Genomic DNA, 25828 nt, shown 5'->3' on the forward strand with positions numbered 1-25828 from the left:
GTCTGAACAGGCCTCTGAAGGCCCAACAGTACTAAACTAACAACATATCATCCTCAGACTATTGCCGTCAGTGGATGCACACAGCTCTCTGGCTGTTGCCAGTTCTTGTGACTGGAGCTGCTACTTATCAAGTTAGCTCCTTAATTAACCTCACAAGGGCTGAATGCACCCTACTTACCAACAGCACTCATTAGCCCGGACAGTCACTCATCCAAGTGCTAACCAAGCCGACAGTGCTTAAGTTTGGTGATCTGACAGGAACCAATTTCATCACTGCAGCAAGGCCAATCACACATCAAACATTTTACAACAACATCCTATCACACAGAAGCATATTAACACTGACATCACAGCATACAAGGAGATACCAGAGGAAATAATTTCGACATATCCAATATTTAAAATGACACTATGGCATCTCTAAAAGCACTGTTACCAATCTATAAAACAATTTCCAAATATATTAAAGGTGTTAATTTGATTGTAAGAATAGGTACCTAATTTATATTGGGTAGAATTTTGATGAAACCACATATTACTGTAACTATTTTGACCAGCCCAGAAACAGTAGCTGATAAAACTGATAAAACTGATTATACGAATATCTACTTGTGTCACTTATTTCGTTGAGATACTAAATATAACTTCTCATTTTGATGTAAATGTCACATTTACAAGGTGGCAATCATGGCAGCAATTGCGAGTAAGGGGTGGTACAGGAAAATCGACAATGAGTTCATCTTATCAATACTAAGCTTTAAATAGTAACATTTTTAATGTGCACACAAAATAACCGAGAATATAAATTGCTTACATAGGCAAAAGTACATCAATATACCATTCGATATCACAAGAAAACTGAGATTGAAAGATATTTCATGTGATCTCTACCTTCCACTGATCTAAACTGATGATACCTAAGCACGCTTACCACAAGTTTGCCCAAGTGAAATTCCCTTGCTATTTCCCTGATTTCCAGGCAAGTTTTAGCATCTTTCCCTGACAAATTTAGTCATCAAGGGTGAATTAAGATCTAAGTTGACAATGTCTTTGCAGCAACAGTACAAAAGAATAGTGCGAATGAGGAAATATCTAAACTTGAAAGCAGATGGCGTTTCCTTATGTCAGAAAAACTAAGTACGAACATCAACATCTTTTGTAATGAACTGTTTTTAGGTGGAGAAAGCAACCCAAAATAGTATGTGCATTTCATTAAGATCACTGATATTTTATTTCAATAAAACTAAACATTTTGTGAGAAAAATGCACATTTCATTGGAGTTGCCTGACAGATTTAAAACCTTCACTGATTTAAAAAATAACATCAGAAAAAAATTAGGCCTTCTACAAAAGTGTGTAAGACAGGGAAAAATTATGTAAGCCAACACTGTAGGTGACCACCAATATAATGTTGGTTCTATTACACGAGTTATTACCAACTGTGTTATATTCATTATTTTACAGGTATTTTGTGATTTTTCTTTCAAGAAATATACGAGTACATAGCATACAAAACCCAGCAACAATTTTCTTCTTATTGTCCATACTTTCTAACATATAAACTACTTTTTAAGAGCCAAAATGTACTAGAACAAGTAAAGTGTTTATAAAACACCACACCATGTTTTACAACGTTCTTATGGTGAGACAGTCACAATTTTTGAGATCCGTCATCCATGGCCTCTGGCCTGCTGAAGAACATCAGTTGTGGGTCCATGGATAAACCATGAAAATTCACTGCATTATGACACAAACAGACATGGCTTGCTGGAAGATTGGTGAGACTTGATCCGATTGGCAGGGCCTGCACATTAGTGGGAACTAAATGGTGCCAGATCGGCAGGCCTGATCCATTACAGATATCAGCAGAAACGACCTGTGGTTTTGACCCGTCACGGAAATCACCTTGTGTGGCTAGCTGTTCATGAGCCACAGACAACATGTTGAAATGAGACCACGGTGGTCCAGTTGATGCAAAAGATAACTTGTTCAACTACTGTGAGAATCAATAATGAGGATAGGTAGCAGCTTACCATAAAGATAATTGCTGAGCTGCAGAGAGGTACATAGGAAAGAATCACACTCTCTCACCTAAATATTCAGCCATAGCTTCAGAAAACCAAAATGCCACACACTGAATCACTCAGACAACCCACACAGCACACATGACCATCTTTGGCCACTGCATCTACAGTCTCTGAGAATCAGAGATAAACAAACCATCCCTCATGCTTCCCTGCCTCTTGTCAGCAGCTGCTAGGCTAGAAGCACGAAGTTGCACCAGCACTGACTTCAAGCTAAATGGGGTGGTAGGAAGGGGTGAAACAGTAGTAATGAGGGAGTGGGGGAAGAGGTGCATGTACTAAGCTGCACCTAGTCAATGACAAATGCCTGACACCTCAGTAAACAAACTATTTCAATTACCGAGACAAAAATGAGATTCTCAGTTTTTTCAAATTTTCCTAATATTTCTCTGATTTACATGTAATGTTTGAAATTCCCTGATTTCCAGAACTTGTGGCAACCCTGCTAACTTCATAACAAACAACATCTCTGAGGAAAACATACCGCAATGAATCATTACGATCACTTGATGTGTATCTAGCTTTTAAGGACACTACTAGCTATCACCAGGTACCTATGTATGACACAGCAAAATTCAATACCTGCCATTTAAATAAGACATTAACAACAACACTGAATGTAGAATGTGATCTATGTGCATTCAAAATTTTATTCCAGAACCGGAAACAAAGTGAGTCAAATGTCAGAAAATTTAACACTTCAGGGATTAAATACAAGTATCCAGGTGCTCTATAGTGCTGTTAATGTAGAAACATTTGTGGATACAGGAGTCATCCAAAAGCTACCACAGTACTCTGACAGCTATGATGAAATGTAAAGCTATCTGATGATCAAGGCTGGAAGAAAGGAATAGCTATTGGCTGACTGGTTGCCATTGACTATGAACATTGGAATAGCCATCATAATCAAAACTTTTCCACTACGAACTACTCAAAAATAAACCTTTCTTCAGCATCAGTCGAAATGCCAAGCTTGCATAATGGAATTCTCTTAGTTGTTAAAAATGTATGTTCCAATAATCAACTATTCACGAATTTATTGAGGGATGTGGACCACACTGAATGTACAACCTTATTGTGTCTGTAGGATTAAAATATACTGAGGGTGCTTGTGCAGATGAGTGACACCATCAACCTCCACATCAGAATGTGAAAGTTCTGAGTGGAAGGGCCAAAACCATCTGAACAGTATGGTTTCCCTGAAGTATGCAGATTTAAACTTTCTGACATCCTTACAGAGTCCATCAATCACATGGACAAACTCTAATAAGCAATCTCAAACCTTTCTCCCCTGTTGGTTATTAGTTTTATTCACTCATCTGTTTTAATCCCCCACTCCACATTTCATGTTTACCCACTTAGGAAGTAGTATTCTCCAATACAAAACTTTCCCACCAGTGATTCCATGTCACATTTTAAGTTTTCTTTGACACTTTCATGATACTTAACATTGACCTCTGCATATCAATGAGGAAGAATGCCGACTATGCGAAAAATCTGTACACTTAGAATGCTGATATTTTCTGAATACTTCTGAGAGAGGTTAAGAAGGGGGCCTTTCTGGGAGTATTTTCTAAAAATTCGCAAAATGGGGACACACCGCGCTTCACAAATTGTTCCTTCTTTGCTACTGTTGTCAGTAACAAGCAGATGTGATGCGAATGAGTCACAGTGAAACACTATATATGTGCAGGACCAAGTTTGAGATATATCGTACACAAAGGAGTGACTCAAAAACTCCTTAATATTTTATTTAAAAAACAATTCATGACTATCTGAACAGTATTAACTTTTAATTAATACTATTGGGCCAAAGTATCATTTGCAATTTATGTTACATTTTTCATTGTAAAAACACAGCATCAACCAACATACCCCAATGAGTTACCATTGGTTCGGGAGGTAAAGGCACATTTGGTAGTTTTTCTTTGTAGGTCTCCATGCCAGCACGAGATTTTAGAAACCCTTTCTTTGTGGATGAACTCAGTTTATTGACATTCACACACAATGTCTTTCTTCAGCAAGACTATGTACTCCATGGGTAAAGCACATCACATGAATCAAATTGAGGCTTTTCCTGCTTTGATCATATAGGGAGCAGCAACCAAAACACAAACACCCTTTCATCTGCAGAAGATTCCGGAAATATTTTTGTAATACCCTCATTCACTAGTGTGGCGATCATAGAATGACTTACTTTTTCAAGTTCTTTGCGGGCTCCTAAATAAGAAGGCTCCTCTTTTAAAGAACCAATAATTAAATTTGTAATTTAAAGGTCACAAGTGTATGTACTTTCGTCAACTGAAATCCAGATAGTGCTGTCATCTAGTTCATTGCTTATATCTTCCAGAACATTTACGTAAATTGTAGTATGTAACTTTTACGCAATGTTTGTTTATCTAGTATATTTCGAGTTATGCAATATTTGCGCAGGAAGCCTTTGAGGACAGGGTTTGTGAAGAGGAATACTGCTTGCAATCAATGTTTCACATGGATCTATGTAACCGACTTTTTTAGTTGGAAAATGATCATCACTAGTTTTTAGGTAAGATATAAAATACCGAGCCAAAAGGGGCCAAATATGCAAATGCATATAATCCAGTCTAGTAATTACCATCTGACTGTATACGTGGCCACAATTTAAAACAGAAGACAGTCGACAGGAGCTGTTCTGAATCATGCCAATGTGTAATGAAACGAACTAGGCAAGAAGTCTTATCACTAAAAAATAGAAATGATTACTGCATATAATTATGAATTCTGAAACAAAATGCACCAGTAAATTTTAAATTCTACATTATACATATAATATCTGTTTCTTTGAATGTAAAAAGGGAGCTAAAATTCTAACAGTACCTTTAAAAATTTTTTGCATGCCTGAAATAATAAGCAAACACTAGGGTACGAATCACATTCTGTGGTAACTTTAATCAGTGCCTACAAGTGACATGATTAGAAAAATAAATGTATTTCTGTGGAAGAAAGAATGGTGATTCTCCACTGGATAGATTCACATTTTGGATTGCGAGTTCAATTACTGAAGGACCTATTATCAAAGCCAATGTGAGGCAGCCTTGTTCCATGGCAAAAAAGTGAATACATTTGGCCATCAGCATATGATAGTTTGTCCAAACTCACTGTGGAGTGGTTTGTTAGCATGAATGTCAAGAACTCCACTTGATGGCAACATACTGAAAGAAAAGGAGCTTCAGTTTGTTGCAAAAATGTGTTATCACAAACTTCACAGCATTGAATTGTTGGATCAGTCTATTTAAAACTCATCAGAACATTGTCTACAGCCAGCTGTGTGGTGAAAGTTTAAGTGTTAATAGTGGAATTGTGGACCAATGGAAAAAAAACTGCAATATATCTTTAAAGATTATGTCCTAAAAATATTTTTAAGGTAGGCGAAAATGGTCTTTTTTATAACACACTACCAAGTAATATCATACATCTTAAAGGTGACATGCCGCAGTGGGAAACTGAGGATAACTTTCACTTGAGCTTAATGCTGACATGTGAAAAATTACCTCCTTTGGTAACTGGTAAACTTAAAAAGCCAACACATTTAAAAAATGAATGACTAAGATTCCAACAGCACTGCATGGATGACCAATTCCATCTTCACATCCACCATGCAAGCATTGGATGCTAAAATGAGACAAAAATAGGAAAATAATGCTGCTACTTGTCAGATGTCCAGCGCACCCTGACAGTCTCCATCTCAGAAATATTAAGTTAGTGTTGCTGCCTTCCAATTGTATGATAGCTTCGACCATTAGATCTGGGAATTATCCACTCATTTAAATGGAAATATAAAAAATGCTTGTCCAGAAGGCTGTATTTATGCATGATAAAGTCATTGATTTTATATCCATGACAATCACTTTTGGATGCTGTGTATTGTGCAGCCAAAGCAGGGATGGACATGACTCCTTTAATAATTCCTAACGGTTTCATGACAGCGGGATTTAAGTTCACAGAAAACAAACTGGAACCATTAGAAGATCTGCCTGAGCCTACAGATTTTTCTGTGATAGGCACATTATCTACATTTCAAGAGTATGCCACGATGATGCTTCAGAGGTGCAAACAGCTTCATTACCAAACATTTTGAAGAAGGGAAGAGAAAGATGATTGGTGAAGAGGAGGATCAAGAATCAGTTGGGCCAAGCAACAGAGATGCCATGGAAGCTATCAACATTTTGAGGCAGTACATTAGTAGGGCATCTGGTGGTAGTGATTTGTTTTGATGTTTTGTATATTGTGTAGAGTAAGTAAAGGTAACTGCTATTAGCTAAAAGTAAGAACTTCAAAATTTTTTTAAAATAGGCAAAATTTAAATTGTTTTAATTTCATATTTTGAACAACACAAAGAGAATGACAGTACAAGTAATTTATTTTCATTTGTTTTCCAATATTTTACACTTTCCTGCATTTAACACTTTTTTGTGTGTCAATCAACTGAAAAGTATAAAAAGGGAGTATTACAGTATATACTATGAAAATGATACAGACAATACTGTCCAAATATGCACACTGATACTGCTCTAACACAGAACAAGTACCTTCAATACCGACTGCAAATATTTTCATGTTTTCAGAGTGCAAATTAACACTAATTTTTAGAAACTGATCAGTATTTTAATTTTGTTAGCAATAATGACTAAGCATGCAAGATAGTATATAACTTATTTCAATTGCTACTCACTGTTTGGATGCCATATTTCTGTGATAAATTTCATACGGGGTGGCCGCAGTGGATATTCCTTTGGGAAATGAAGGTGTGCTTTGAAAAAACCACCTTCGCTGAAAATCAAAACATACATTTTTTAATGAAAAATATCCAATAAAAGATCAAACCACTGTCAAAATTAATTTTAAAATAAACAAGAACTATTTAAGCACTTTTAATGAGACGAAAATGAACTATCATGTGGCACTAGAATTTGCCACTGGGAAAAGAAAGTAGGAGACATGGAATATAGGAAACAGATTGGGAACCCGCAAAAATTTCACTTTTTGACACAATTTAGTGCTGGAAAATGCTTCTAAGAATTGTGAAACAATTGAGTCTTCAGGCTTTCCTGGTTGGTCTGCTGACCTTAGAGCCATATACTCATCTTAAAAGGAGGTTGTATACAAGATGATCTGGAGGAAATTCAACTTTTCACTCAGATTGCATAATAGTAAGACAGGATTTTAAAAACCAGGTTTTCAACGGCAAAGTTTTTCTAGATGCAGATGTGGACTTAAGTATTACATACATAAAATGTGAGGCCATACTGACCCTACAATTTATCTTTGAAGAAAGATAACCCGAAGAAAGTCAAACTTACATTTATAGCATTTGTACACTGAAATAGACTGGCATTCTGAAGATAGCAGGGCTAAAATTCAGGGAGCAACAGGTTATCTACAACTTGCACAGAAATCAGACAACAGTTATGAGTAAGGAGGTGAAAGGAAGGCAGCAGCAGAGAAGGAAGTGAGGACGAGCTCTAGCACCAACCTCCCCTCACCCCTGTAATTCAATCTACACAGAGCAAGCTGCAGATGAAATCAAGGAGAAATTTGGAAAAGGAATTTAAATTCAGAAACAAAAAATTAAAATTAAAAAATATGCAACAGGTAGAGTAGTGTGGTTACACAGAGCAAACTAGTCTCTGGACTGAAGCAGAAGCAGTAGCAGCAGCAATTAAAAAAGCTACTCCTGAACAGGCCCTGAAGGCCCAATAGTACTGACAGACCATGTCATCTTCAGCAATTACTGGTATTAGATTATTGTGACCTAATATTTTTGTTGGCAATGGTCTCTTGTTTCTCAGCAATGATCTTTTGTAAAAGTTTCACAAATTAAGCTCTTCAGGAAAGAGTTCTATTCCTCAACTCTGCAGTTGTGTGTGAACTGGAACCATCAAATGAAACTAATTTTCAGTTGTAAGCACTTTTGCAAAATCAAGTGAAACAAGAAAATTATAAACACAGGGGTTATAAGAGGGTCATACCATGTCTAATTACATACTTCTTGTCACTCCTCTCAGATTTTTATGAAACTTTGCACATTTGCCAGTACTTTTAACATAAGAACTTGTAAAAAATCTGTTCTCTGACAAACTTTTGTATATCTAATTTTAAATGTAGTGATGTTCTGATAACTGGCTCTACAAGCATGTAAATGCAAAATAGTACTTATCTACATAAATGCCCGTAACTCAGGTGTTTATGAAGCTTTTGATTTGGAGTTTTTTCACAAGTTAAGAGAAGCACATACTTAACAGACATGAATTAGTTAAGCAGTAAAGTTACAAAGGGCAATAAGAAAGTATTTGTCACTTTCCAATTACCAGAAGAGTACAGACACATTGAAAAAGGCTCTTATTTTCCCAACCTGGTGGGAACTTATAATTGGTCTTAAATAATTCCCAAGACAGTACACACAGTAATAAAATAAAATAATTAATGGGTTTTCTATGAATGGACACACAAATCTTAAAATTGCAATACTTTGTGTGTGATTTGGGGGGGGGGGGGGGGGGGGAGAGGGAGGATTCTAAGTAAAATTAGTAAAATTATCCACACCTGACATCCACTGCTTCATATTTATGGTGGAGGGCACTAAACAGCTATATCATTAGTGCCCTTGCATTAATGTTATACCAAAGATGATTTTCACAATCTATGGAAGAAGGTCAATAAATCAGAAAACTACACTCAATCCCACCACTCTGGGCAATGTCCAGGTGTTGGTCATCTGGTTGTGGATGGAATCTGAGTCTGGGGCCATGTCTCGTGAAGAGCTAAGAGCATGTAAGAATTCCCATTCAGTGAATGGTCCATTATAGGGCACCACACGGTGCAGGTTGAAACAGAGGGCCATCTGTTCAACACTGTGTTTCTCCTAGAGAGGTAGCAGGGTAGGAAGAGGACACACATGCCGTCTGTCTGGACAGCAGACTGTTGCTGGTGGCCCAGAAGGCTACGGAGCTTTGACCAAACCTGCTATGAAAAAGCATACATCCTCAGGGAGGAAACAGCACTCCCAGCACTGCTTTTCACTTTGCTTAATAAGGTAATAAGCCTTAATGCAGAGAAGCTTAAAAGTGAGGAGGTTGGTCTGGGAAGGATATCATTTAAAAATCGCTGCAGTGCCTGCTGGCAGTCCTGAACAGCAACTGCTACATCCTCTGTCCACCACAGTACCAGTCAACGACGAGGAGGACCTGTAAATAGGGGGACAGCAGTGCCAGCAGTATGAAGAATAGTGGCAGAGATGCCTTGCATGACCGCATCAATGCAATTCAAGAGGGAGGTGTAACACAGCACGCGTATATAAAGGCCAATTGTACTTGCGGAATGCCCAACATGGGGACCTGTCTGCCTGGAGGCAGCAGTGGAATGATAAAATCACCATAAAGTGGTCACTGCCACAAAGGTCATCATGGGATGACCAATGCAGGGAAGCCACGTGAACAAGGGAGGAGATTGATAGCAGTAAAGTTGCCATGGGCGGCACTGAAGTGAGTAGGGGAACCATCACTGAAGACTAATCGATATCGGTACTAAGTTAGTCAATTAGGAGACCCCTATGCGTTGAAGTGGCCTTCCCACACAGGGGTGCTGGGCACTGAAGTCCCCATGGAGGAGAAACAGGGGCAGGAGTAGCTGTCTTAAGGTAGACAGTTCAGCATAAGGAAGTAGCCCACCTGGAGGGAGGTAGACACTGCAAACAGTTATTGTCGGAGTCGTTTGCACTTTAACCACCATTGCTTCCAGGTTGGTACATGGGGGGATCACGTCACTAATGATATCTGAGCGAATGGAAGTGCAGACCCCGCCAGATGCTACCCTGGCCCTAACATGGTTCCGACAATGCCTGATAACCACAAAACGTCGGAAAGTGGTCATCACAGAAGTGAGTTTCTTTAAGAGCGAGATAGAGTAGGAGGAGACAAGACGTATTTTCGGTGGGTGATGATAGTATCTCTTGCATTCCACTGGATGACCGTGTGGCAAGAGTCCAGTTTGGACATAAAGAAGCCAGGAGGTGGTCGTGTCACTCAGTGGTTGTCACCGAGAATGATGGAGTGACATCCATAAATAAGATATTAAGACTCAGTTTGAGAGATGGACCTGTGAAGATGCCCGGGTGCCTTGTCTTGGGACTTATGTTTCTTCTTATTTTCAGAGGTGGAGAAGGTCAGGGCACAGAGGGACTACAGGCATCTGATAGATGTGAAAGAGAGCAGACGACCTTGGGGCACACACACAGTGCATCTCATGGCCGAGTTGTTGTAGGAGGCCTCCGCCCTGAAAGACACCTGGGAGTGTCCCAGTGGCGAGCCTCATCACAGGTAGGTGCCGAAGAAGAGCACTTCTTTCGCCGGGGAGTGGGGAGTGGCTCCTGGACAGGAGGTCGTGGGAACTGCATTAGAGAGGGGAGAGGGGGACTGAGCTGGAGTAAGGAAGAGGTAGGAGAGGGAAAGGATGTAACAGACAAAAGTTGAACATACTGACACTAGATGGAGTGAGAGACTTTTGGTGACCCTCAGCATAAGACAGTGATCCAGACTTTTACTCTTGGACCTTCTTTTCTCTCTTGCAAGCTGGGCAATCTGGCGAGTGAGCAGTATGGGCACGACAACTGATACACAAAGATGGCGAAACACAGGGGCTTCCCTCATGAAGTGGGTCTCCAGTTACCACAAAGTGTCCACAATACAGCAGGAAGACATGCCCAAAATGCAAGCAGCAAAAGCACCTCCTGGGTGGTGGGATGTACCACTTCACATCTCATCTGTAGCACATAACCTTGAACTACTCTGGGAGGGTATCCCACTCAAGCCAGAATGAAGGCTCTGGTATTGGTGCAGTTGTCTTTGCGACCCTTCTGCACACGTCTAACAAAATGAATGCTGCGTCGCTCCTGATTAGCCTGGAGTTCCTCATCAATTTGCAGGGTTAGGTCCCTATGAAAAATCAATCCCTGAACCATATACAGATACTTGTGAAGAGTCAAGACAATCACAAGCATGAAGAGCTGCAGGTTGGGTAACAGAAGAAGCAGGGAGCCCGACCGCCTCTAAGAGACTCCACTTCACCAAAATTGTCCTCAATATTCTCCATGGCTTTATGGTGGTGAATGTGTCCCCATCCATCCTACTTTAGGCAAGGTAGCAGGGAGTGTTTCATCCCAAGATGGCGAGCGTGGCTCTCCTGCCATAGTGTAGCTAGGGAAGGTAAGGCTGCTGGGTCATATGATGCAGCATTGAATGATCCTTCACCATTCGAAGTGAGTTGTTTAAGAATTGCTAATTTTTGCAGTTAGAAAAGCTTCATGTACCAAGCATCTTCCCTGATACACCCACTCCGATCTGAGACTATCCCCATGGGTACCACCAAGCCAAAGCAAGGGCTGCCGGGCACAGCAAATTTTGCCAGGAGTTCTGATACTCCAACAAGACAAGCAACCACTCGTTGGCACACATGGGGAGGGAACAGCTCCGGTATCAGTAGTGTGATCCCTGTGTTTTCAGGGGGCTCAGCCAGATAGGTACATAACAGCCCAAACACGCGGAATGGCTACACATGCTGATGACCTAGCAGGGTGGAAGGGGGCTACAGTGGGAAACGAACAGGGGAAGGAACGGGGGAGAGGAATCCACACCACAGATGCTAGGGAAGGAGTTTTCCCCTGAACGGCTAACACTAAAAACAGAAAATTTACACGTGGAGGTCAAACCTCAAGCACTGACCTAAATGCCAAGAAGGATGAAGGAACAGGAAGAAGAGACAAAATTTCAAGCAATATAGGGAACCAGGTGGATAGGCAGGTCAAGATAAATCACAACACCGGGAGAGAGAAAGGAAGGGGAGCAGGGGGAAGGTCGCGACGATAGGGAGGGGGAGCAGGGGGAATGAAATGCAGCCACAGAAAGAAGAATGGGCTGCAACAGCTCGGCACCCTGTGTGCACCCTACATGAACTCGTGAAAGAACCGTGAGCCCCTGGCGGGGGGCTTTGGCAAACAGGGTGAGCAGCAATCTGCAGCTTTTTGCTGACGAAGCCACAATGTATGGTAAGATGTTGAGGACAGTAGGAAGAGACAAAATGACTAAAAAATTTCCAGTTGGTGTGATGAATGGCAGCTAGCCCTAAATGTTGAAAAATTAAGTTAACGAGGATGACTAGGAAGAACAAACGCGTAATGTCCAGACAGTATTACTAATGTCCTGTTTTACACAGTCGAGTAATTTAAATAGCTGAGCTTAACATTGCAAAGTGATAATGAGGTGGAACGATCATGTGAAAACAGTGGCACTGTAGGCAAATGGTCAGTCTAGTTTACTGAGATAATTTTAGGAATGAGTGGTTCATTTGTAAAGGACACCACATATAGGACATTGATGTGATTACTCTTGAGTAGTATCTAGCGTTTGATATACATAGCAAGTCAGATTGAAGGAAGACATGGAAGCAATTCAGAGGAAGGCTACTAGATTTGTTACTGGTAGGGTCGAACAATACTCAAGTGTTACTCAAATGGGAAAACCTGGAGGGACAGCGACATTCTTTTCAAGAAACGCTATTGAAAAAATTTAGAGAACTGGCATTTGAAGCTGACTGCCAAACAATTCTACTGCCGCCAACATACATTGCAACGCAAGTACCACGAAGATAAAATATAAGAAATAAGGGCTCATACGGAGGCATACATACATATTTTTCCCTCGCTCTATTTGCGATTGGTACAGGAGAAGAAATGGCTTGTAGTGGTACAGGGTACATCTACATTTACATGTATACTCTGCAAATCACATTTAAATGCCTGGGGGGTACCCTCCCACACACCTGTATTGTGGCTTGAGGAGTTTAAGTAGATGTAGAATGCTATTAAACTATCTATGCAGGGATGGCGCTTTTAGTGTTTAAGTACCCTGGGGGCATTCCTTGATAGTTGTGGCTGTATCTTCAGGCCACCATGGCATGGGTAGTTGTCGGGATGAGCCGGAGGAGTTGTGTAGCTTTACTGCTGCAGCACAAATAATAGTATCTTGTACCAATCTGTTTAACATATTGTGACAATGAAAGGGCCCACCTGGGGGTACATAAACAGTACATATTGTCATACAAACAGGTATGACACTAATGGCCACAACCTCTAGTGCAGTAGTAAGTGGCACCTGCTCACTGAAAACAATCAACATTAACACAATTGGTACAGCAGTGTGTACAGTTTTTTGGAGCAGGGAGGTGTGTTGCTGTAAATCTTGTTTCCTCAATCACTATGCCAATTACCGAGTAAGTAGCCACTAAATGGCGGAGTTCAATCAAATGGGAATAGTAGCTGTTACAATTCCATTGAAGGAGCTGTGAGTCAGGTCTGAGAAAGTGGCGAATGGAAAATCTGGATGTAATGACTCTACTACCAGATAGTGGTTATCTAATTGTGTGATCCATTGTCCGTGTGCATAGATTCTACTGCTGCAGGGCTGGGGAGCAGAACATCCAAAGCCTGAGAAAGTAGCTTATCTTACCGAGTTCAATTTCTGTGAAGATTTCCCCATTTTATCTTCTGGGAGAGCCTGTGGCTGCTGGTCCTTGTCTTGAGAGGAGCGCACCTTGTATGTGTACTCACTGATGGTGCCAGAGGATGACTAGGCATCTCTGGCTGCACTAATGGTGTGAGAAACACTGATGCTATAAGTGCAGGGGATGAGGGAGCTGAGGTTTCCTCCCCCAATGGTGGGGCAGGCCCTGGCATACAACCAGGCCAGGAGATGTCGTGCGAGACCCTGTCATCGTGTGAGGTGTGGAATGCGACAACAGTCGCAAAATTGGAGGCCATAATAGTTGCATGAAGTCTCAAACGTCTCCCTTGCTTTTTGGTAACACAGGTGATCAAGTGTTTTATACTCCAATTTTCTTCTCCCTCTTTAAGAGGGAATTTTAGTGAACGAGGAGGGTGCGGTTCTGGACAGTTTACTGACACATTGAGGGGCTTGGTCACAACTTTAGCATTTGAAACACCTCACCGGAGGACGAAAGTAAGACCAAACTTCACACCTCTAAACCATGATCTTAACTTTCTCAGGTAAAATGTTGATGTGAAGGCTAGAACAAAAGCTCCACTGTCCACTCTATTATCCTTGGGTTCCTTCTGGATGTGGTAAACAAAATAGACTCCACACACTGTGCCAAACTGATACACAGCTCTTCTTGATTGGTAAGTACAAAAGGTAACAGCAGACAATGGAGAGGTGACACCACAGTAAGGAGTCCTCCCCAAATGACCCACACTTCAGTAAAATTTGGAAAAGTGAAGGTCAAACCCAAAAAGTGGACCAGAATTTAAAACGCAAAATACACGAGGGGAAAAAAGCATTAAAGAAGTGAAAAGCAAAAACCTTCAAAACTGAAGAATAGTCAGAAGACAAAGGTAAAAAAACGACCTACTTAGACTTTTTAGTTGCTTTTTCTGACAGGCAAGGAAGGGCTGTGGGTCCACTGCAGGGGGGAGGGATGAGAATCAACAGTGCAAGTAATAGACTGGGCATTAGTGGGGTGATGGCAATGTGGTGTAATGAAATGCTACAAGAGGCAAAAAAATAAATGACCTGGTAGGGTTGGTTGGTTTGTTTAAAAGAGGGGGAAAAAGACCACACTACGAGTTCATCAGTCCCTTGTCCATAATAAAACAATGGCACAAGTATGAGAATAAAATAGGCCAGACATATAACACAAAACAAAAAAAGGAAAGACCACTAGAACAAAGTTAAGACAACAAACACTAAAAGGAACAAAAGAGGACAAGAGAACAACAGAGAGATGCAAGAAACAGTTACAAGAGAGTAAACCTAGGAAGCAGATTACAGTGGCTGGCCAAGTATGAAAACAAAACAGAAAAGCCAGTCACCCTGCAACACATTAAAAACTTCACCCTAAAAGCACTAAAGTGGAGGACACCGGGGGACAAAGCACAGGCACTAAAACTCAGATCGAATGATAAAACCCACCCTCACGGATGAAACATGAAACCAAATCAGCCGGCAAGGTGTTGTCTGCTAATATCAATAACGTGTCCAGCAACCGTAGAGGAAGTCACAGGGCAGCCAAAGAAGGACATAGCAGAAGAATGTGGGCCACTGTCAATTTGGCACCACACAGACACTGAGGTGGGTCTTCAGGGTGCAAGAGATAGCCGTGGGTCACCCATGCGGGGCCAATGCGGAGCCTGCAGGGAAACACAGAGTTCCTCCGAGGAATTTCACATGTTCGTGGTCCTCTTAATGACTTGCAGTTTGTTGTGCATACTGAGATTTTGCCATTCTGTCTCCCAAAACTGAAAACCTTGTGGTGTAATAGCGAACACAGGTCAGTTGTGGGGATGCACATCTCCAGAAGTGTTTTCCATGTAGCCTGTTCAGCCGGCCTGTCAGCAAGTTCATTTCCTGGGATTCTGACGTGACCAGGGGTCCACATGGAAACACGACTGAATGACTGGACTATTCCAGGGCATAGATGGACACTCCTGGATGGATGCTACCAAAGGATGACGAGGTTAAGACTAGTTTTCAGACTGCTCAAGAAGTCACTACATAAAAGAAAATACTCGCTAGAGTGTGAATGGAGATTCTGAAGTGCACGAGAAATGGCCACCAGCTCTGCAGTGAATACACTGCAGCCATCGAGTAAGAAATGCTGCTCAATATGACCACCGTACACGTAGGCAAAGCCAATGTGACAATCAGCCATCAAGCCATTGGTGTAAATCACTTCAGAGCTCTGGAACATGTCAAGAATCGAGAGCAAGTGACAGCGAAGAGCCGCAGGATTAATTGAGTCCTTAGGGCTATGTGAAAGGTTCAGACAAAGCTGCAGCCGACGAGTGGACCATGGAGGCGTACGTAAACGGACCGCAAGTAGAGATGGTGAAGGGAAGGGTTCCAGTTCGGAGAGAAGGGACCGCACACAAACTGCAATTGTTAGCCCCGACCTGCACTGGCGATAAGAGAGATGGGCTGCTGTGGGCGGGAAGAGACGGTAATTCGGATGCTCAGGGTAACTACGAATGTGTGCTGCATAACTGGCGAGCAGTTGCACACGTCTGATCTGCAATGGAGGGACTAACCCCACAGTGGTGCACAGGGTTGAGTAAATGCAACACTGAAGGCGCTGCCAAACCACAAACCACACTCCCATAGTCAATTAGGGATTGGACAAGGGCTCTGTAGAGCTGCAGCATCGTAGAGCAATCTGCACCCCAATTGGTGTTGCTCAGGCAACAGAGGGCATTGAGGTGCTGCCAGCACTTCAGCTTAAGCTGACGAAAGTGAGGAAGCCAAGTCAATGGAGTGTCGAAAACCAATCCTAGGAATCGATATGTCTCCACTACAGTGAGTGGATTGTCATTAAGGTAATGTGCAGGTTCCGGATGAATGGTACAAAGAGAACCTGAGACGGAGGGCAGGTTGGCTGCTGCTAGACCGTTAATGGCCACTAAAAATAGAGAGAGAGAGACTTAATACAGAGCCTAGAGGACTCCATTCTGCTGGGTATGGATGGAACTATGGGAGGCACCAACTTGGACACAAAGTACAGAGCGACACGTAGTTCCGGATAAAAATTGGGGGTGGGCCCCGGAAACTCCACTCATACAATATGGCAAGGATATGGTGCTGCCATGTCATCTCATATACTTTACATAAGTCAATAAAGACAGCAACCAGGTGTTGCTGTCTGGAAAAGGCTGCTCGAATGGCAGACTTGATGGAAGCTGCTCTGATGTGCACCCGGTAGGCCACATGACTAGGACAGAGCCCAACCCAACCGCACACATACCATATGTTCCAGCAGTTTACAAAGAATGTTGGTGAGGCTAATGGGCCGATTGCTATCCACATGAAGCGGGTTTTTATCGGCTTTGAGCACCAGAATGATGCTCTTCCGCCATTGCGATGGAAAGACACCATCGCACCAGATCAGTTTGAAGATGACGAGGAGATGTCGCTTGTAGTCAGATGAGAGATGTTTAATCATCTGGCTGTCGATCCGATCAGGCCCAGGAGCTGCGTAGGGGCAATGCTAGAGGGCACTGAGGAGCTCCCACTCTGTAGATTGGGCATTATAGGATTCACTGTGGCGTGGAGTTAATGAGAGGACGTCCTCTTCCAGCCGCCATTTGAGTGTGCTAAAGGCTGAGGGGGTAATTCTCTGAAGCAGAGTCTTGAGCAAAGTGCTTGGCAACTGTGTTTGCATAGTTAGATAACACGCCATTTATGGTAACACCAGGGACACCTGTTGGGGTCTGGTACATGAAAACACGTTTGATATTTGCCCACACTTGGGAAGGTGATGCATGGCAACCAATGGTCGAGACATATCTGTCCCAACACTCGTTTGATAAGGTAGCGAACACAGGCACTGAGTCTGTTTAAAGGCTACGAGGTGCTCCAGGGAAGGGTGCCACTTGTGCTGCTGTAGAGCTATCTGATCCTCCTCAATTCTTTTAGCGACTTCCGGCGACCACCAAGGGACTGCCTTAAGCCTCGGGCACCCTAAAGAGTGAGGGATCGCATTTTCTGCCGCAGAAACAATTGTTGTCGTCACCTGCTCAACCACCACATCAATGGTACCATGAGGGAGAAATTCAACGGCAACACCAGAGGTGAAAGTTTCCCAGTCCGCCTTGTTTAAAGCCCATCTGGGAAGGTGTCCATGGGCCCGCACTGGGGCAGTGACAGGAAGATAGGGAAGTGGTCATTACCACACAGGTCATCATGTGCTCTACAGTGGATGGATGGGAGAAGTCCTGGGCTGCAAATTTAAAATCAATGGCTGATTAACTACCATGACCAACACTGAAATGAATGGCAGCCCCAGTATTTAAAACGCAGAGGTCAAACTGAGACTAATGTTTCGAGATCTCTCCCTCGGCCAGTAAGCACGGTGCCGACTATTAAAGGGTTATGGGTGTTAAAATCTCCCAAAAGTAGGAAAGGTTTAGGAAGTTGATCAATCAGTGCATTTAATACATTGAAGGATACTGTACCATCTGGAGGAAGATATACACTGCATACAGGTATTTCCAAAGTTACCCATATCCTGACAGCCAGAGCTTCAAGAGGGGTTTGAAGAGGAACAGTTTCACTAGAGACCGAGTTTAGGACATAAATGCAAACTCCCCCTGCCATCAAATATGGTTGCTACGGTTCCTGTAATATCGCTTATAGCCGTGGAGGGCAGAGGTCCACATTGCCGGGAACCCCATTTCCTGGAGGGCAATGCAGAAAGCAGGTGTAAAGCTGAACAGCTGCTGTAGCTCTGCCAGGTTGTGGAAAAAACCGCGATTCCACTGTAGTCCAGTGAAACTGTCAGAAAAAAGTTTGTACCCTGCAAAAGCTGGGGTAGAAGATTTTATTTTTTGAACTCTTTCATATTGTTGGAAAGGTTAGAAAACCAAGTTTTGCCAACAAAATCTCTCTTGGGAAAACTTTCTGCAGTCAACAAATTTCGAAAATTTCGGACTTTCAGTTTTTTCAAAATCTCAGTTTCATTTGCTCCTATCACTTTGATGTCTATTTTCTTTTTTAAAGAGCACAAAATTCTCTACAAATTTTATTCTTACCATTTTTTTCTACTCCCAATATCTAAGGCGCTACAGTGCATAAAAAATATCAATTTTTCAAATTTCGAGCAAAGTGGCAAATTACCTAATTTTTGAACACTTATTTCAGTTTCTATTTGTGTGGTATAAGCATTACTCATCATGTTATTCATTTGAATTTACCATCTCACTCTGCTGCAGGGCCTGGACAAACAGCATCATATTCAGTAACTATGAACACATTCACGTCTGATTACGTGAAGTTTGTGTTACAATATGTAATACGATTGCATGCAGGTGCCGTACATTTTCTACAGTTGATTGACGTTAATGATCAGTTATAAGAAAAAGTATGTAGGAATTGTTCTTTAGCGGACAAAAGCAAATTTATTCTTTGGCGGGCTGAAGGCAATTATCTCTAGTGATTGTTCACAGCGCGCTGACAGCTATTAGCACACAACAAAAAGAGTCTTACAGTTTGGAGTCACTTCCATTCAGTATATGTTATGGTGCTGAAAATGAGTGTCTGACAAATTTGTGTTTCATTTGTGAAAAAACTGGTGCATGGTGGATGCAATGTGAAAAGAAAGGACTGAGCACACTTATCAATTGTAATGCTGAAAGCAGGGAGTCTGTTCACACCCGTTTCTTGAAAACGCTAAGTGAAGTGATGGTGCATGAAGCATGCTACAAGAAATACATTAATGAGAGAATGATAGCAGCTGGCCTTCGACATCCTCAGAAACCAACAGGCGTGCTACATCGGTCGCAGGAAAAAGGTCAGTTTAAGTTCAAAGAGAAATGCTTCTTATGTGCAACTGGGAATTCTGATGATTTTTTAAACAAAGCAGTTAAGACTCCCATATACCAAACGAAATTTTGATGGAGGGTACCTTATCCACAAGGTGACATGGACTCAATGTTTGCTTGAAGTCAATAGCCCAAAGCTATGTTTCTTACCTGCAACATCAATTTGGATCTCAATTTGCTATTTTATTTGATGGGTATCCATGTGAACAAGACAAATAAAGCACAAAGAGTGCTGAGAGGATTCATAGGTCCAAAAAACATTCTTTGGTTGATGTGGTTGAATCCGAGATGGTGAACCAAGTCCCCCAGGACAAGTTCTTGTACAACGAACTAAACAAAATGCATTTGATCACATTTCTTAAAAAGGAATTTCTGGAGTGTAGCATTGAAGTGCACCAGGCACAAGAAGATGCTGACGTTATGATTGTAACATCTGTCATTTCCAGAACCAATCATTTTGGAAGTGTTGTCACTGTAGGAGAAGATGTTACAGGGTTATTTGGAAACCGTGATAGCGTTACGGAGATGTTTAGCAAACTCAAGTGGCAGACTCTGCAAGAGAGGCACTCTGCATCACAGTGTAGCTTGCTCGCCAGGTTTCGAGAGGTATCTAATATACTGCTTCCCCCTACTTATACCTCCCGTGGAGATCACGAATGTAAAATTAGAGAGATTCGAGCGCGCACGGAGGCTTTCAGACAGTCCTTCCCGCGAACCATACGCGACGAACAGAAAAGGGAGGTAATGACAGTGGCACGTAAAGTGCCCTCCGCCACACATCGTTGAGTGGCTTGCGGAGTATGAATGTATATGTAGATGTTTACCTGCTTGTGCTCATGACCAGTTTGGGACAAGGCATTGAAAACTTTTTCTTAAAGCCAGGAAGAGGAAATGCAGAAGACAAGTGGTTTTCCACTGCATCCTACAAGTTTGACAGTGAATATATTCTGTTCACTCATGTCTTTAGCGGATGTGATACAACATCCGCTTTTTTTGTCAAGGAAAAATTAAGTGCTGCAATATTGTTGCGAAAAATGAACACCTAACCTCAGCACTTAGGATGTTCAATAAACCACACGCTACCCGTGAAGAAATAACAGCAACAAAACAGGTACTATCGCATTGCATAGTGGAAATGTCAGCAGTTCCCACACACTAGACCATTTGCAGTACCAGCTATTCGCCAAGTCTGCCACAAAAAGCAAACTGAATCTTGCACGATTGCCACCTACACCAGATGCTGCACAACATCATTCGTTGCGGACTTACCAACAAGTCCAAAGTTGGATGGGAAACTGGAAACCACCTGAGAAATGGGGCTAGAATCACAGTGATCACGATCCAATACACATTATAATGAGCCAAGATCCAGCACCTGAAGCACATCTTCAGATTGTTTCATGCTCATGCAAGCTCAACTATGGCGGAGTGTACTCCTGCAGAAAAGTGGGTTTGAAATGTTCTTCAATTTGCAAGAAATGTGAAAATGTGCCAAAATTTTTATAAGAAGACAGTGAAGATGATATGGAGGATGTAGAAGAAACTGCTGACGAAATCGACTAACTTGCTGAGGGCGACTTGCTGTTTAAAGAAGAGGTCAATCTGGGATCAACTCTAGATAGAGACCCTGAATCCTTAACTCAAGGTATTTCTGGTGACACTGAGGAACCTGGCCCATCAAAATGTTGGAAGTGGTGCTCATATCTGTCTCAAGTGCACTAATTTGCGATATTACAAGTATTACACACCCAGAACTGTCAACATTTTTTTAGTAACTGACAATGCATTTTAATTGTAATAAAGCTACTTATTTTTAATGTCAACTGTGTGGCTTTTATACACAACAATAATTACCTACCTAATTAGGTTGCCTATTGCAGTTAATAATAGTTCAGTTTCCCGAGACTATTTTTGTGTGCATGTGCGAGTGTGTGTGTTTTAATGATGTATTTTTATATTTACAGCTTTACAAATACAAGGGCTGAGGTGGCCCATAGTGAACTTCAGGTAGTGATGTAAGAATCACAATAGCTGGGTGCCCAGCAATCGTGTTGCATACAGAGAAATTAAAGACTTGAAAGTGAGGTGGTAAATTCCAACTTATAACATGATGTACAATGTACTTATACCACACAAACAGAAATTGAAAAAATAGTTTTCAAAAATAAAGTATCTTGCCACTATGCTCAAAACTTGAAAATTTGATTTTTTGAGACGCTGTAGCGCCTTAGATATTGGGAGTAGAAAAAAATGGCAACAATCAAATTTGTAGAGAATTTTGTGCTCTTTAAAAAGAACTTTAAAAAGAAAATAGACGTCAATGTGATAGGAGCAAATTAAACATTTTGAAAAAACGGAAAAGAGGTCAAAATTTTCCAAGTTTTATGACTGCAGAAAGTTTTCCCAAGCAAAATTTTGTTGGAAAAACTGTTTTACAATATTTCCAACCATATGAATGAGTTGAAAAAATAAACTCTTCTACCCCCACCTTTTGCAAGGTATTTCTGCAATTTGTCTGGACTACTGGAGGATGACATCATTGTAAGATTGGGAAGACATGGAACATCCAATGAGGCAGTTTACATCTCAGGGTCACCTGCTGCCACAGACTTTTTGCCTGAACTGTCCATATCCATTGTGTCTGAGGGTCCGGCGAGATCTAGGTCCTCAGTGGACCCCATCCTCAGACACAGAGCATGTAGGCAGCAGTGGTTTGGGTGCCACTGCAATTTCCTTGGTCTTAGGCATTTTCTTTTTGGATTTCTCTCACTGCTCCCTGGGACTCACTGGCTGGGAGGACTTCACTGGCTCAGTCTCCAGCACCGAGGGTGAGCGTGAAGCCCTATGACCAGCTGCTTTTGGACTCTTCAGCCACTGGTGGGCATCGTCTTTCCCACTAGCAGAAGCCTGGGAAAGGATTGATCCAAATGACCCCTTCCTAGCGAGAGAAGCCGAAGAAGACTTACGCTTTTCCGGCTTAGAAATGGGGATGGACATCCTCTATGGTTGGGGAAGGGGAGTTACTCCCGAAGTAGGTGGTGCAGGAGCAACAGGGAGGGAAATGCCGACACCCCGCCCCCCCTCCATGGGGCAGGTGTAGTCTTCCAACTCAGGTGACTTGGGTGGTTGGAGCTGATGGTGCCAGAACTGTTGTAGCGGCAGTTTAAGACAATGTCATAGGCACAGGATGCAAGCATTCAAATTCTCTCTTAGCCTCAGTGTAGGCCAGTCACTCCAGGGTCTTTTATTCCACGATTTTCCTTTCTTTCTGGAGAATCCTGCAGTCTGGCAAGCAAGGCAAATGGTGCTCCCTGCAGTTGATACAGATTGGAGGCGGGGCACATGGAATATTGGGATGTGATTGGCATCCACAATCTCTGCATGTTACGCAGGAAGTACAGTGTGAAGACAAATGGCCAAACTACCAGCACTTAAAGCACCACATTGGGGGAGGGATATAGGGCTTTACATCACAGCGATAGACCATCACCTTGACCTTCTCGAGCTTACCAAAGGCTTGTGACAAGCTACTTAACTGGGCAAAAAATAAACCCGAAAGATATCCAGAGGGAAACTCAAGAAATTTGAATAAAGTATGGCGGCCACAGTTGTTGAAAGATGACCATCCTGCACGAAATGGGGCTAGAAGATACTGAGCAGCTGTATGAAAAACTATGAAATCTATTTTTCAAAATAGCAACTCGTCACTCCATAAAAAATCTGCAGATAAATTCACTGAATCTGACAGAAATACCTGGCACAGTCCTAAGATGTAAGAAATGCACAGGAAAGTTGTAAATGCCTGAGCCGAATTTGCAGTCATAAATTGACTATTTCTAACTGCAACAAGGTCACATAATTGCAATGAAGTAACTGCAATATATGCTGAAGGACATAAGGTAATCTATTTATCAAGTGTGGGGATCACATATTACATCAAAATGTGAACCACTGTTACCCACACAATATTTTGAGAGAGATGTGGTCACCAAAATAACGCACCAGAAGTTGAGACAGCAGTTCCTGTTAAATGAAGGATTTTTCTCCATACTACAGAAACAACTTTTAGAGATTACTGTGTACAGCATTTGATCTTACATTGACACAAAGTCACCTCCGATCGAGCTGAACTCTGAAAACTGCACTGCATAAATTTTAATCAGCTATCACCACAAAGTTCTGTCATCTTTGATTGACAAAATACCATTAATCAAGTCAAGTCCAACTACAATCACCAGTTGACAACCTAGTGGCATTAGATAACAGTACTTTTATTTTGCAAAAATACAATTTAAAAAGTAAATAATGAAGTTGTCATTAATGCAAAGAAAGGATAATATGTGAATACCCCCACCCTCACACTGCTGTTTTTTTTTTTATGTGTAATGTTAGGTTAAGAAACTGTCATATGTTAGTGATGAGTGTAGGTAGCAACTGATCGCCAAGTCTTTGAGGCATCCCTAAATGTTTTTAGTTTGATGCATCTATCAATCACTTTGGTGGCAGCGTAAGAAATATAAATTCGAAATATTTTCATTGAAAAGAAAATGAAGTGATAGAGGGCCATTAACAACACACTGGATCAACTGTAGATAGCAGTCATGTTCACAGGAAGTATGCTTGCTTCTGTGAATGTATGTGTGTCTTCTGTAAAAGGCTTTAGCTGAAAGCTCAATCTGTAGTAACAACCTTTTTGTTGTGCTTGCCTGCAACTGAACATGTCATCTTTATGATGAGTAGCTACCTATCCTTTTCATAATATTCCAACCATGACTTTCCGTTTGACCTCTCACAAAAATGTTCTCTAGGCTCAAATAACAGTAACTACACAATTCACATTAAATTTTAAACTATAAAACAAGTGCTTAACCCTTCCGTTGCTACAGATTTGCTTGCCACAGGTTGTGCTGGGTGCATAATCATTATGGCCTAAGCCAACTACCTATGGTGGGGCCCTTCTGTCTGTGACCCCTCACTGCCTGCTGTGCTACCTGTGCTGGATTCCTGTCCGTGCTGAATATTTTGGTTGGAGCTAGTGACAAACAGTGTAAGATCACTAGTACAGTCACAGTCTCCAGTTCGCCTGTGCTCTGACTGCATGCTATTACAATAAATCATTTACAAATGTTTCACACGGGGAAATGAATTCCTTTCTGGAACACACTTCTGACACAGCTGAACCAGTTTCAAGTACATAAAATGTATTGTTTTCTGGCAAACATCAAAGCCAGGTAGTCCTTCCTTTAATACAAATTCCTCCCTTCGCATCAGAATAATTTTATCACATAGCAAAATTAAGAATCTGCATAATTTTACTGTCTATGCTGTGTATTTGCTACAACCACAAAACACGTACTGCTGCATATGACAAATCAATCCTGCCTGTCAGCCTAATACTTCAATGAAAAGATGCTCTGAACTCTAAGCTAATATATGAACACACGAGCTATCATGAGAGAGATACGCCAGTAATCACAGCACGGTCACTTAACAGAAAAGGCATTGTTAGTGAAGCTTTTTGACCCTACCACCATAAGAAGGGCATTCGATTCAGTGAAGGTACTGTGATAAATATTGCTATCAGGAAGTTCAAAGACATAGCTTGGTTAGACGACTGGCCCCATAGTGGGCAATCAGACAATTGTTAACTACTACTTTGACAGTTCAAAAAGAAATTGAGACAAGCGGGTTCTTCTCCACGTGGCGAAGTCAGCGATTGTCAAGTCTCATGTCACACCAGCATTCCATACATTGCTGTTTGGAGAGGACTAAGATGTATGCTCCAATGCTATACGTACAAAATCCAGTGTCATTAACTGTTACTTGCCAATTTTGTGACATGGAGAGCGTTTACAATGTGGGTACTTCAAAAGTGGGAGAAGTAAACAACTGGTTGCCTAACATGTCGACCAACAAAGCCCATTTCACCCTCCAAGGGTCTGTCAGCAACCACAACTGCAGAATTAAGGCAACCTAATACCTGATGATGAGTATGTCACACATCGAGTCATTCAAGTTTGAAGACATAACCACCTAAATGGAAGCCTGAGAACTTTTCACCAACTGTATATGCTGGGAAAGCATGCATTCACACAAAGATCTTTTATTGTATAGTTACATGACAGAACAATCACTGGAAGCATTTATTTCCAGTAAACATCGTGGATTATGTTTACAAACAGATTTGAAGTTAAGCAACTACACAAAATTAATTGCAAGTAAGGCAGACAGACAGGTTCACTGGAAAAACCTCCGTAAATTTTGTCCAAAAAAGGAATTAGCACTTTTTGAGCAATGTCTGACCACTGTTCATCAATCAGATCCTTAC

At 41.6% G+C, this 25828-nt stretch overlaps 1 protein-coding gene across 2 annotated transcripts in view; it reads right to left on the reverse strand.

The window, feature by feature from the left end:
* Positions 1-25828, reverse strand: part of LOC126284077 (ubiquitin-conjugating enzyme E2 G1-like) — a 51800-nt gene that overhangs the window by 21411 nt on the left and 4561 nt on the right. For both annotated transcript variants that reach the window (XM_049982707.1, XM_049982708.1), the window contains exon 3: positions 6796-6893. In XM_049982707.1, coding sequence (XP_049838664.1) covers positions 6796-6893 — 98 coding nt within the window. The remainder of the gene's footprint in view (positions 1-6795; positions 6894-25828) is intronic.

Source organism: Schistocerca gregaria, chromosome 8 (assembly GCF_023897955.1).
Source record: "Schistocerca gregaria isolate iqSchGreg1 chromosome 8, iqSchGreg1.2, whole genome shotgun sequence".
Taxonomy (NCBI): domain Eukaryota; kingdom Metazoa; phylum Arthropoda; class Insecta; order Orthoptera; family Acrididae; genus Schistocerca; species Schistocerca gregaria.